General features: G+C 40.1%; 4 protein-coding genes across 4 annotated transcripts; all 4 read right to left on the bottom strand.

Moving 5' to 3' along the window:
• Positions 1-3142: 3142 nt before the first annotated feature.
• Positions 3143-4078, bottom strand: LOC119025995 (olfactory receptor 1D2-like). Its single transcript, XM_037110047.1, has one exon. It carries the CDS (start codon positions 4070-4072, stop codon positions 3143-3145), a length of 930 nt encoding a protein of 309 aa, XP_036965942.1. The 5' UTR covers positions 4073-4078.
• Positions 4079-5511: 1433 nt separating this feature from the next.
• Positions 5512-6444, bottom strand: LOC119026163 (olfactory receptor 1020-like). The gene has a single exon (XM_037110325.1). The coding sequence runs from the start codon at positions 6442-6444 to the stop codon at positions 5512-5514; it is 933 nt and encodes a 310-aa protein (XP_036966220.1).
• Positions 6445-10472: 4028 nt separating this feature from the next.
• On the bottom strand, positions 10473-11399 carry LOC119026043 (olfactory receptor 142-like). The gene has a single exon (XM_037110127.1). It carries the CDS (start codon positions 11397-11399, stop codon positions 10473-10475), a length of 927 nt encoding a protein of 308 aa, XP_036966022.1.
• Positions 11400-12204: 805 nt separating this feature from the next.
• LOC119025971 (olfactory receptor 142-like) lies at positions 12205-13137 on the bottom strand. Its single transcript, XM_037110018.1, has one exon. The coding sequence runs from the start codon at positions 13135-13137 to the stop codon at positions 12205-12207; it is 933 nt and encodes a 310-aa protein (XP_036965913.1).
• Positions 13138-14628: the final 1491 nt, after the last annotated feature.

Raw genomic sequence — 14628 nt, 5'->3', positions numbered from 1 at the left:
AACATTAACGTTAAGGAGGACTGAGGATACGGTGATCTTTATTTCACATTTTTCAGGCATTTGTTATTTTGAAGGAGAGCTGTTCTTAGAGACAAAAGGTCCTGTGTGTAGACCCAGTGAGACAACGTCAGCAAAAATGGAACAGAATCATTTTGTTCTTAAATACATGGAGGAAAAGTGTGAATTGTGACTGCACAGTGTGGTGTGCAATAATGTCATATTAAGCTTTTTGCATGAATTTGTCAGGCCTGGACTAGAAAGAGGACTCAGATGCAGAGTGGGAACAGTAAGGCAGGCTTTTATTCTGAAATTCTTGGAGCTCTTAGGGTGACAAATGAACAGGCTGAAAATCACAAATCTAGGAAACAGGGCAGGCTAATAACAAAACACACACACACCAAATGTGGAGGTAACAAAATAAAACTCCTACAAAAAACGAAAATGCTCCAAAAGGAGGGAATCTCTTATGAGGGCAAAAAGCAATAACTGAAAGATCACTCCTACGGAGGCACTGGAGGACAGTGGCGAAAGGCTGTGGTGCATGGTAGAACTAGACACTCTGGCACAACACAAAGGGAGATGCAGTCTAAAAACACATGAGAATAATTGGGAACAAGCTGACATGACCAGGAATCAGGGGAGACACATGAGGGGTGGATCAACCCTGTTTTCAGCGAGGTCTCTATGTACTCCTTCCTGGCTTCCCTCTCCTGCCCCGACACTGAGTACAGGTGGCCCTTGGGGATGGTGGAGCCGGGGATCAGCTTGATGGCAGAGTCACATGGTCAAAGTGGAGGGAGGGACATGGCATGGTTGAAATGTCAGGACCATCCCCAGCGCAGTCTTCCCCCCACCCAATGATTTTCCCAGTTCTCCAATTTACATGGGGGTTGTGGCGAAACAGCCATGGCTGTCACAAAATCAGAGCATGAACAGGCGGCTTGAATATAAAAGTGGGTGGGTTCACCTTTCCTCTCCATTGAGCACCTTGGCCTTGATGGGCTTAACTAAAAGTTCAGATTTAAGGCCCAGATCCTCCGCCAAGCCCCAGTTCATCAAACTCTATGAGCGCCTCAAGCTCTGTGGCAGTGTGATGGCTTACCTTGATGGTCATGAGGGTGCATGAAACAGACCTTGAAGCTGTGAATTGACTTACCACGGACCTTTTGGCTGGACAGGCGGCGACGAGATGACCAGACTCCCCGCAGGAAAAGCAGTGGCCTTCCAGCTGTCGCCTCCTTCGTTCCTCCTTGCGTCAGCTGGGCCCTTCACAGCTGCATGGGCTCCCCCTCTCCATCTGAGGGGGAGTGACGATGCTGCTCCAACGACGAACGGCAGGGGGCCTACCAGCCCTGTTACCCTCACCGCGGATTTTCCGTTCCCCTGCTGTCTGAGCTGACTGATCCTGTTCCTGGTCCGAATGGCAAGTGCGATGAGGGAGTCAAAATCGGGGGGTAGATCCAAGGGGATGAGGCCAGCTCCTTCAGGAACATGTCATAGCGGGCTGTGGAGTTCCACCCACACTCCGCTACCAGGGTACCGGAAACGGATGATGTAGTCGCAGACGGAATCACCGCCTTGTCCCAATCTGCTCAGCTCCTGCGCCTTTTCCCGGTTGGTCGTGACCAGGTCAGAAGTCCTCTTTAATGCTGCCTGGAAATCTGTGAGGGAACTGCAGAGTGGTGGGCCCCGGGCCCATTACGCTGAGGCCCAGGCTTTGGCTCTTCTGGTCAGGTGGGAGATCATGAACACTATCTTGGATCGGGCAGTGGGGAAAGCATGAGAGGTTAGTTCAAAATGAATTGAACAGTCAATAAGGAAAGTCCTACACAATCCCAGTTCCCCCGAGATTTGCTCTGGGGGGCCAACTTACTACCAGCCCCCACGATCAGCCTGGTCAAAGCCGGCATGGCAGCGGCGGCTGGAGGCAGGGCTGCTGTGGTTGGCTGGGCGAGCTGGTCGAGCAGACCCTGAAGCTGGGAAGAGAGTGTGGCCAGGTGAGAAGCCATTGCCATCTGGAACTCGTCCTGATGGGATAGACGGGCTTCTTGGGGTCGCAGGACCTCCGTCATCCGCCCCGTCTCTGTTGGGTCCATTCTGGCCAGAGTGTACTGTCAAGCCTGGACTAGAAAGAGCACTCAGATACAGAGTGGGAACAGTAAGGCAGGCTTTTATTCTGAAATTCTTGGAGCTCTTAGAGTGACAGATAAACAGGCTGTAGAAAATAACCTAATATAATCTAGAAAACAAGGCAGGCTAATAAAGAGCAAAAAACACACACGCACAAATGTGGAGGTAAGAAAACACAACCGCTCTAAAAGAAGTAAACCTCAAACGAGGGCAAAAAGTAATAACAGAAAATCACTCCACCGGAGGCAAACAAAACACCTATGACCTAAACTACACTGCAATTACACTACAATTTACAAAAAAAGAATCACTCCAACGGAGGAAAGCAAACAGCTATAAACAAAACTATGCTTTCAGGTTGAGCTGTGAAAATTACAAACAAAAGATCACTCCAACGAGACAAGGACTGTGGCAGAAGGCTGAGGTGCACAGTAGAACTAGACACTCTGGCACAAGACAAAGGGAGACACAGACTATAAAACATGAGGGTAATGGGGAACAGGTGGACACAATCAGGAATCAGGGGAGACAATCAGATGGGTGACACACGAGGAAGGGCAAGTAACCTGAAATGAGAGAAGTATTACAGGAAGTTCATGAAACAAAAACCCAGAATGAGACACCCCTCACCACGGTGTGACAGAATTACATGAGATGTGCGCACACATGGTCAACAACAGGAATCACTATACAACTGAGTTGACCATTGTATAAATGTGAATAATGTGGACTTTCATACTGAAACACCTAATCATCATCATTTTAGCAGCATCACCAAATGAGATATGATTCAGCACCCTAAATTAATTTTAAAAAATCCTGTTTCCAAAAATCAATGCAAGTTTTAGTTTGATGAATTGAACCTTTCAGCTAAAAAGACATTCTTCAAGGATGAACAAGGTCGCGTGTAATTGAGGATATTACATGTCACTCCATCAGCCACAGCACACGGCTGGTTAAACAACAACATCAGACATAGTTAAGTTTCCTTAATGAATAAGACAGAAGTCATTTATTTTTTTAAAGTAAGGACAACCATGATTCTGTTTCGAATTTTGGACAATTTGAAACCATAAATGAATGGATTTAATAAGGGAGGTATGACAAGATATTCTAATGCAACAAAGTTTTTGAGGGCTTGAGGGAAATCTTTTGAACCAAATCGCATGAAGATGACATCAGAAAGTATATTTACAAGAAAAATGAGTAGGGAGGTTAAATGTGGCACACATGTTTGCATGAACTTTGCCCTGTTTTCAATAGAATTTGCACATGTTTTAATTAGATACATGTAGGACAGAACTATGAATATACCATGAAATAAATAAATGAAAACTGTGATGTATACAACTATGCTGTTAACTGCAGTTTCAGCTGGAAAACAAGCAAGTTTCACAATCATCCAATTCATACAATAAATTTTGGCAATATGTTGGCTGCATAACTTTAATCTAGATGTTAGAAACACATTAATACCTGAAATGCAAAAAGGTGTCATCCAAGAGAAACAGACTAAAATAATGAGCCTTTGCTTTGACATGACAGAGTGGTACTCCAGGGGTCGACATATAGCCACATATCTGTCATATGCCATGACTGAAAGAATAGACAGATCAGTGAAGACAAATGAGGCAATTACTTGAACCTGAACAAGACATCCAGAATAAGAGATGACATGAACAGGAGAAAGCAGATCCCAGAGAAACTTGGGGTAGAAACCTATTGTCCCATAAAGTGAATTCATGAAAAAAGTACACAGTAAAATATACATTGGTTCATGCAGGTTATTATCCATGATGATGGTCACAATAACAGAAATATTTACCAGCAAAATTACACAGTAACACAGTAAAGTGAGAAAGAAGAGAATAAATCTGTGGTTATTTGTTTCATTTAAACCTGAAAGGAAAAACATTGTTATATCAGAAACATTATCCATCATGGTTAGAAAAAGTGTTGCTCCTGTGAAGAGTAACTCTGTCACTAACAGTGTCTGCTCTCTCTCCTCACTATTTAATATCTTGTCTGACGACATCAACACTCACCATTAGAAACCAAACCAACCAATCAACCCTCTTTTTCTTCAGGGTGCTGCAATCTACTGTGAAAGAAGCAAATAAAAATAACAATACAGAACTTTATGGCCCTTGTAGAGCAGAATTCTTGAGCAAAAATGAAATTCATGTTGTTGGATTGCTACCTAGCTGCTAAAAAAAAAAAAACAAAAAAAAAAAAACAATTACTGATTGAAAATGAGCACATAACTACTACTCATGTTTTTTTGTAACACATCATCTGAACCGGATATGATGATATATTGATGATCAGTGGTGAGAGGAGACAATCCTGTTTGTACCCCGGTGTGTAATTGAGTGTTGTTTCAAATATTATCAACAATTCTGTGTGGTAAACCTGCATTTGAGTTACATAAGCTAGTCTGGACTTGACGCCATGACTTCAGCTCTTTATAGAACATGCTGATGCCGACTCAGTGGGCCGAAACTTACATTAACGAACATCCACTCCTTTGCCCTGAGATTGACACATGTATGCATACGCATGTATGCAGTCAGTTTCCCCTGATAACTGTGACAGACTTACCAGTTGGAATTTGTTGCAGCTTGTTTGCTAAGTAGCTCATTTCTTAATAGCTGAAAATTGTGTCAAGTTGACTTTGTTTAAAATGACTTCTCTACTTAAAATAAAAAAAAGTTCTTGATGGAAACAATGTCTGGAAAATCCATTTGTTACATACATGACATCATGCTAAAAAACTGAGGCTATGAGATCTCATATCCTTTGAAAAATAGTCATCATCATCATCAATTAATGATCTATGCAGTTATGAGGACTTGGATATGAAGGAGCAGGTTGTTTTCTGTATTGCAGAATAAATACATGTAGACACATCACTGCACACAGTAGCATGATAAATGAAAATTTAATGTCATATAAATGTTTTGCATGAATTAGCTGAGATATGCACACATGCATTCAACAACAGGAATCACTATACAACTGAGTCGACCATTGGCTAAATGTGAATAATGTGGACATTCAAAATGAAGCTAATAAAGAGCACAGCACTTAATCATCGTCATTTTTAGAGCATCTCAAAATAAGATACCAATATATATTTAATTCTGCATCAAATATGTAAAAAAAAAATCCTGTTTCCAAAAATAAATGCCAATTTCAGTTAAATGAAATGGAAACTTTCAGCTAAAAAGACATTCTTCAGGCTAACTTTTGCTAAACGTGCAAACACACGGGATATTACATGTAACTCCAACAGCCACAGCTGGTTAAACAGTGCAAATTTAAGGAAGAACATCAGCCATAGGAGTGTAAGTTTCTTTGATACTGTATAAAAGGCAAAAGTCATGTATTTTTTAAAGTAAGAGCAACCAGAATTCTGTTTCGAATTTTGGACAATTTGAAACCGTAAATTAATGGATTTATTATGGGAGGTATGACAAAATATTCTATTGCAACAAAGTTTTTAAAGGTTTTAGGGAAATTGTTTGGATCAAAGTGCATAATCATTATTTCAAAAAGTACAGTTACAAGAAAAATGAGTAAGGAGATCAAATGTGGCACACATGTTTGCATGAATTTTGCCCTGTTGTTTATAGAATTTGAACATGTTTTTATGAGATACATGTAGGATAGAACTATGAATAAAGCATGAATTAAATAAACAACGATAATTATGTATACAACTATGCCATTAACTCTTGTTTGTGCTGGGGAACAAGCAAGTTTAACAATCATCCAATTCACACAAAAGAACTTGTGGATATATGGGCTGCATAACTTTAATCTAGATGTTAGAAATGTACTTATACCAATTGTGCAAAAAGGTGTCATCCAAGAGTAACACACTAACAAAATGAGTCTTCGCTTTGACATGACAGAGTGGTACTCCAGTGGTCGACATATAGCCACATATCTGTCATATGCCATGACTGACAGAATAGTAAGTTCACTGGCGATATATGAGCCACCTACTTGAGCCTGAACAAGACATCCAGAATAAGAGATGACATGAACAGGAGAAAGCAGATCCCAGAGAAGCTTGGGGTAGAAACCTGTTGTAACATAAAGTCCATTCATGCAAAAAGTACATATCAAAATATACATTGGTTCGTGCAGGTTTTTATCCATGATGATGATCACAATAACAGAAATATTTACCAGCAAAATCACACAGTAACACAGTAAAGTCAAAAAGAAGAGAGTAAATCTGTGATTACTTGTTTCATTCAAACCTGAAAGAAAAAACATCGTTATTTGAGAAACATTATCCATCATGGGTAACTCTGTCCCTAACAGTGTCTGTGCTCCCTCTCCTCACTTTTTATTATGTTGTATGACTACATCGACAAACCTACCAAGAAATCAAACCAACCAATCAATTACTCTTCTTAATTTCAGGATGTTGCAATCTAAACAGCACATGAAAATAACAATAGAGAACTAGGAAAGCAGAATACTTTAACAATGTTCAAATGTATTTCATTTCAAAATGTAAAATGATTTAGTCATCATATTGTAGGCTATTCATGCTAGTAAGGCACTGACGATAAACTACCTCCCTGCTCAGGTTCACAAAGATGTTTGACAGCAGCCTGTTGTGTGGACAGAAATTTTGGTCCTATTAGTTAATACATGTCTCATATTGTGCACTGCAGAAATGTATGTGTTAAAGAGGACATACAGAAATATGCTAGGGCCAACAAGATGCTAAGAAACATGGAGTAATATTGGCAGTACAGGACAGAGGGACAACACCCTCCGGATGCCGTGGGAAAAACAAATAGTCTGTGTGTTGACTTTAAGGCATACATTTGAATGTGCTTGCATTTTGAAAAACAATTATTTTGAAATGTGTCTTGCTTAGGAAGTTACAGGCTTTCCGTACAGTAACCTTCCATCTGAGCGTATAACACCAGCCAATCCATTCGACTACTCAACAGTGGCCTTAATTGGACCCTAGGAAGTGAAGGATGAGGTGAGAAAGAAGGTGAAGCACAAAGTCTGGGGAATTGTCTTTTGCTGCATGGCATTCAGAGCTATGCACACAGACCTCGTCAGTGACCAGTCAGTTGAAGGCTTCCTGTTAGGCCTATCAATGATTCACTGCACTGAGAGGGCATCTAAGGAAACTGAGGTCAGATCCTGGAAAGAACTTTGGAGCCAGACCTGCCCTTAAAGAGCCCTACATGTTTCTGGATCAACTAGAAAAGACAAAGCTTGAAAATGAAGCCTCCAAACACAGCAGAGAATGGAGCAGGAAAATCCATCCAGCAGAATGGCCTCACAGGAAGGGAGCCGCTGAAGCTGCTGTCCGTGTCGTGAAGCGGAATTTGCACAATCTTGGAGGTAATGGAGTCTTCACATGGGTTGAGTTTTAAACCTTCCTTTATATGGCTTCCGACCTCGCCAATGAAAGACCTATTGATGCCAGGACTGAGAGCTGGGAGGGCTGTGTAGAATATGTCAACCCAAATTCACTTCTGCTTGGAAGAACTGGACCCAGTGGAGATCCAGGGACCTTTGACTTTGAGGCATACTTCTTTTCAAGGCAAGTAGGCTTCTTTTCAGACTTCCACTTACACAAAGTTGATCTAGTTTCTCTAGAATGTCCTCTTGAGTCTTTAAGAATGTAAGAAGGCTGTCAAAGTGATTGTCAGGTGTGACTCCATTTCTTGGATTGACCATGAATGTGAGCCAGTCTCTCTTCATACTGTCTGGCAGTTTTCTCTGCATGGCTCTGATCACCAGGGGATTCCTGATGGCTCCAGTGCTTTAAAGCTCAGTGAGGTCATTCAGGGCCTTTTCTACAGCTTGAATTAGGTCAATCACCTTCCTTGGCTGGTGTGAAAGGGGATCCTCTCCAGGTCCTCAATTATTTCCAAGGCAATTGTTGGCATGTTTCCATACCTGTTTTGAAGTACTCTAAATATATCTTCAGTACTGTTGTATGTTGACAGGCGCAGGTCTCTGCATATTGTCTGATCCACACCGTCAAGGAGTTGGAACTTCTGCCCTTCTGGCTTTGAGGGTGTTTCCAAGTGCTGTCAGGTCCTTTACCCTACCCTCCAGGTGTTTTGTCTGATCAGGTGGGATCCATCATACCCAGTCTATCCCTGCGTCTTGGATTGCATAGATTACCTAATTTTCACTGTAGCAGGCTAAGCATTTTGTCTTGTTTTCCCCCTTGCTCTTTTTGTTTACATTTGGTTACTATTGTTTCCATTCCTCATTTCGGCTATGCATTGGTGTGGGCCGGTACAAAAGCAGTAGTCCGCCTAACAGTTCTTCCTCTGTGCTCTCCTCGGCACCTGCGTCACTTCCGGGACAGAGGTTGTGCGCCCGACAGGTATGGCCGCACGCTGATCCACCTCGCTGGCTACTTTATTTGATCAGGATGCTGAAGACATTGTGTTGTGTTGTAGCGAGGTTGTGTGCTGCTCCATGCCCCCTGTTTGTGCTGGTGTGATTGTCAGGTGGTGGTAAGTGTCACCTCTCTCTCTGCGTTGTGGTTGATGCTACTAGGTGGCTTATGCTAGTGTGGTCACAGGTAATGCTGGCGCCTGCCTGGAGTCCTTTTTCCCCTCTTCCTCTTGTGAATGTGTGAGTGTCTGTTGCTTCTAAAAAGGTAGGTATAGTGTAACATGCAACCTCATCATTTTTAAGATACTTAGCCAGTGCTAATGGAGTTTTCCTCATTTAGGTGTCACTCAGTGCATTTACATGACACTTAAGAAAACCAAATTACTGGGTTAGTCCGACTATGATCGGATCGTTAAGATGCACGTATACACCTTAGTCTGACTAAAATCTGACCAGATTGGATTTCTCATAATCGAATTAAAGCACCCAGATTATTCGATTGATAGTCGCATTACTCCTGCATGTAGATGTTCCATCAGATCGGATCAGATTTTGCGTTCTGCACAGGCGCGAGATGTTTCCCAGGGGCCGTGAGCTGGAAGGAGACGGACGGCGGCGGAGGCATCTTTCCTCTGAAATCACCGCAAGAAAGAGCGCAATTGTGCATCTAGTTTGTGTAATTATCATGTACACCATATCAAAGATGTAGCTTTGTCCTGCACTTCCTACGCCATCTTTCTTGAATGACAAGGCAGCTGGTGACATAAAGAGGTCAGCCGGAGGTGTTTCTGTTACCACTAGTTGAAATGGGTACAGCGCCACCTAGCGTACTGGGTTATGACATGCTCCGGCTCAATAATCCGATTTTCTCACCGGCATGTATACTCGGATAATTGCAGTTGTCTGATTGAGCAGCATAGTCGAACTATGGCTGTAATCCGACTAAGCTGCGCATGTAAACGCACTGACTGTAACTACCTCATTGGGCCGCTGCTGCTTTGTGTTTTGTTAACACTACGTTTATCATTCGTATCTGCTGCTGTTTGCCTTCACACCGTTCTCCTGCGGCCATCAGAGTTTCGCTGCCACTTCGCTTTGCACAGGATGATTGTTTGGCCGAACGCCGTGAGCCGGGTACAATTATTGCATTTGACTGGGGACTGTCCCCCTTTTGATGAGTGAGAATGAGTGTATACATGTGTGGATCCTGTTCTATTATTTTTGAGTGTGTGTTTGGGTTCACCCTGGATCATATTTTGTTAATCCCGTTAATTGGGAGTTGTTCTGTAAATTAGGTGATTGAGTTTTGTTTTATTATCGCCTAGCTTCTAACTGCCTGAATCCGAACGTCTACCCTGCTCCCTCTGGTTTGGCACCTGACATGAATAGCCATTGTGCCTGTTATGGCAGCTCTCCTCTAAATGATCTGAGCACTTGGTATAGTGCTAGGTTGGATGCTAGGTTGAGATACTTGTTGAAGCACACAATATGAATGTAGTTTAACTACCAGCAAGTTACAGCAAATTGTAGTTAAGCTATGCAGTTCAAATACATGTAGTTTAAGTCTCCCCAACACTGTATATTATGTAGGTTTTATTGCATAGACTTAAGCAAGGGCAAAGCATACAGTGCAAAACTTATTTCAGTTACAATCAGTCATTATCAAAAATAGTTATTGATAAACCACAAAACTTTAAATAACCAATTAATCTAAAAGAGCTGAAGCCTGGTTAGAACTACTAAAATTGTTAAGGTGAGATGGAGAGGGTCGGGTCTTTCCATGGCTTGCCTTTCCCTTCTTGCTGAAAGTCCATATCTTTGAGGCAAATCACCCCCCCGGCTGAGGTCTCGTAACTGCCAACAGGATTTTATATGTAACCTCAGTACAACAGTACAAAGAACATTAGACATATGAAGTTTCCTTAATATATATGGGTCAAAAGTCATTTATTTTTTAAAGTAAGAACAACAACAATTCTGTTCCGAATTTTGGTCAATTTAAAACCGTAAATTAATGGATTTAATAAGGGAGGTATGACAAGAATTTCTATTTCAACAAAGTTTTTAAAGGCTGGGGGGAGATTTTTTGAACCAAATCGTATAATAACAACATTAAAAAGCAGAGTTACAAGAAAAACGAGTAAGGAGATTAAATGTGGCACACATGTTTGCATGAACTTTGCCCTGTTTTCTATAGAATTTGCACATGTTTTACTGAGATACATGTAGGATAGAACTATAAATATACCATGAAATAGATAAATAATAATTGTTATGTATTGAACTATGTTGTCAACAGCAGTTTCAGCTGGAAAACAAGCAAGATTCGTCCAATTCACACAAAAAAATCTGGCCATATATGGGCTGCATAACTTTAATCTAGATGTTAGGAAAATATTTGCGGCAATGATGAAAAAAGGTGTTAACCAAGAGTAACACACTAACATAATGAGTCTTTGCTGTGACATGACAGAGTGGTACTCCAGAGGTCGACATATAGCCACATATCTGTCATATGCCATGACTGAAAGAATAGACACATCAGCGCAGACAAATGACTTAATTACTTGAGCCTGAACAAGACATCCAGAATAAGAGATGACATGAACAGGAGAAAGCAGATCCCAGAGAAACTTGGGGTAGAAACCTGTTGTCCCATAAAGTCCATTCATGCAAAAAGTACATAGGAAAATATACATTGGTTCATGCAGATTTTTATCCATGATGATGATCACAATAACAGAGGTATTTGCTATCAAAATCCCACAGTAACACAGTAAAGTGAGAGAGAAGAGAGTAAATCTGTGGTTATTTGTTTCATTTAAACCTGAAAGAAAAAACATTGTTATTTGAGAAACATTATCCATCATGGTTAGAAAAAGTGTTGCTCCACTGAAGAGTAACTCTGTCACTAACAGTGTCTGCTCTCTCTCCTCACTTTTTAATATCTTGTCTGACTACATCGACATAGCTTAGAAATTAAAACAACCAATCAACTGATCTTCTTATTTTCAGGGTGATGCAATTTACTGTAAATGCAGCACATGACAATAACAATAGCGAACATTATCGCACATGGAGAGCAGAAGTTTTTAACTACCATTAAATGTATAATTCTTATTACATGGAAAATTATTTCTTTGCACACTGTTGGCTATTTATGCTAACAAGGCTTTGACAATAAACTAGCTCCTCGCTCCGGTTTCACAAAGACGTTTGAGAACAGCCTGTCTAAATGTAACTTTTATTAGTCTAATACATGTGTCCTATCATGCCTTACTTGACCTTGTACATTTTCGTGAACATTAATGTGAACATGCAAATTAAGAGCACAACAACACGTTATCATCATCACTTAAAAAGTGACAACAAATATCAAGCAAACATCAAAGCTAACCCTAACCCTAACCCATGCATATGATTCAGCAATCTTAAATCTACAGAAAGGAAAAAGCACATTCACACATATGAGCACAAATTTGAGTTTAACAAAATTAAATCTTTAGGTTAACTAGATGTTGTTCAAGGATTACTGAGCTCACAATTGCTAAATGTGCAAAACCACCTGAGGATATTATATGTAACCTCAGTACAGCAGCCTGGATAAGCAGTGCGTTTAAAAGAAGAACATAAGACATATGACTTGAAGTTTCCTTAAAATATATGGGACAAAAGTCATTTAGTTTTGAAAGTAAGAACAACCAGAATTTCATTCCGAATTTTGGTCAGTTTGAAACCATAAATTAATGGATTTATTAAGGGAGGTATGACAAGGTATTCTATTGCAACAAAGTTTTTAAGGGCTTGAGGGAAATCTTTTGAACCAAATCGCATGAACATGACATCAGCAAGTACATTAAAAAGAAAAATGAGTAGGGAGGTTAAATGTGGCACACATGTTTGCATGAACTTTGCCCTGTTTTCAACAGAATTTGCACATGTTTTAATTAGATACATGTAGGACAGAACTATGAATATAACATGAAATAAGTAAAAGACTATTGTTATGTATACAACTATACTGCTAACAGCAGTTTCAGCTGGGAAGCAAGCAAGATTTGCAATCATCCAATTCATACAATAAAGTTTGGCAATATGTTGGCTGCATAACTTTAATCTAGATGTTAGAAACACATTAATACCTGCAATGCAAAAAGGTGTCATCCAAGAGAAACAGACTAATGTAATGAGTCTTTGCTTTGACATGACAGAGTGGTACTCCAGGGGTCGACATATAGCCACATATCTGTCATATGCCATGACAGCGAGAATAGACACCTCACTGAAGGCAAATGAGGCAATTACTTGAACCTGAACAAAACATCCAGAATAAGAAATAACATGAACAGGAGAAAGCAGATCCCAGAGAAACTTGGGGTAGAAACCTGTTATCCCATAAAGTGAATTCATGCAAAAAGTACATATTAAAATATACATTGGTTCGTGCAGGTTTTTATCCATGATGATGGTCACAATAACAGAAATATTTAACAGTAAAATCACACAGTAACACAGTAAAGTGAGAAAGAAGAGAGTAAATCTGTGGTTATTTGTTTCATTTAAACCTGTAAGAAAAAACATTGTTATTTGAGAAACATTATCCATCATGGTTAGAAAACATGTTGCTCCTGTGAAGAGTAACTTTGTCACTAACAGTGTCTGCTCTCTCTCCTCACTTTTTAAGATCTTGTCTGACGACATCAACACTCACCATTAGAAACCAAACCAACCAATCAACCCTCTTATTTTCAGGATGATGCAGTCTACTGTAGTTGCAGCACATGGAAATAACAATATAGACCTTCATGGCATTTGGAAAGCATGAATTCTCCAACAATTTTGAAATGTATATTTTTCATCACTTGGAAAAGGATTCCTTTAGTACACTGTAGTCTATTCATGCTATGAAGGCACTGACAGTAAACTATTTACGATTTGACAAATATGTTTTAGAGCGACCTGTTGTGTGGCCAGTCTAAATTTTGACCGTGGTTTATTTAATGCATGTCTCTTATCGTGCACTGCAGAAATTCTAATTTAAGAGAGGAAATACAGAAACACGCTATATTCTATTGTTTTTATCCTATTCTATATCGAAATTATTCCTATGATAGCTCTTCGTATTTTATATTTGGCTGCCCATTGATGCTGCCAGCCTAAGTTTACTGTTCTGTTCTCATCAACTAAAATTATATGCAGTTTGCTTGTAGTCTGCTTGAATGAATATAAATGAATACATGCGTACAAGACCCTTGCAATGTTTCATATCAGTCAACAACAGAAACTCAACTAGAGACAATCTTTTCAACCAACTAAGAGTTAATGTTAGGTAGCTGGCTAGCTACTAATCAGTTGCTGGTTAAACACGAGCAACTGCTGTGAGGGAAATTCTCCTTGTTTAGGTAGAGAGTTGCTAATTCTCCAAAGAAATTTAGACTCATGGTGATGAATCAGATCTCTTTAATACATGCAGCATGGAGAGAAGATATTGAGTGTTCTCTGTAGTCTTAGGAATGTTTCCGACTTCAACAGAAGAAAATAGGGGTTACATATTTTTACTACAGTTGTTAATACTTTGTTCCCAAAAGAATGACCCCTTGATGTCTGCGTTGATCATGCCTTTCCCAGGACAGTGACCCTTTCATGTTTTACCCAGATGTTTCACCCAGATTCTCACTGTAAGTCTGTCACAATTATCAGTGGAAACTGCATGCATGCACGCTTAGCTAACAGTCAATCCCAGAGCAAAGAACTGGATGTTGGTGGTCAAGGCGTCACGTCCAGAGTATCTTATGTTATTGAATGCAGGTTTACCCATCAGAATTGTTAATAATATTTGAAACAATGCTCAGTTGCACACAGAGATATATAAACAACTTTGTCATATTTATTTTGTAGCTTACTCGCTAAGTAGCACATTTCTTAATCGTTGAAAACTGTGTCAAGATGACTTTTTGTTTCAAATGACTTCTCTGTTGGAAGAACAGTTCTTGATAGAGAAAATGTCGTAAAAATGCAATTGCTACATATATGATGTCATGCTAAAAGACTGAGGCCATAAAGCGTCATGTTCTTTGCAAAAAGTCAGCATTCTTCTCA

Source organism: Acanthopagrus latus, chromosome 9 (assembly GCF_904848185.1).
Source record: "Acanthopagrus latus isolate v.2019 chromosome 9, fAcaLat1.1, whole genome shotgun sequence".
Taxonomy (NCBI): domain Eukaryota; kingdom Metazoa; phylum Chordata; class Actinopteri; order Spariformes; family Sparidae; genus Acanthopagrus; species Acanthopagrus latus.
This window is presented reverse-complemented; position numbering and strand designations above follow the sequence as displayed.

Excerpts from the sequence above, each read along its gene's own strand:
- LOC119025995 (XM_037110047.1), bottom strand. The coding sequence starts at position 4,072 with ATGATGGATAATGTTTCTGATATAACAATGTTTTTCCTTTCAGGTTTA.
- LOC119026163 (XM_037110325.1), bottom strand. The coding sequence starts at position 6,444 with ATGATGGATAATGTTTCTCAAATAACGATGTTTTTTCTTTCAGGTTTG.
- LOC119026043 (XM_037110127.1), bottom strand. The coding sequence starts at position 11,399 with ATGATGGATAATGTTTCTCAAATAACAATGTTTTTTCTTTCAGGTTTA.
- LOC119025971 (XM_037110018.1), bottom strand. The coding sequence starts at position 13,137 with ATGATGGATAATGTTTCTCAAATAACAATGTTTTTTCTTACAGGTTTA.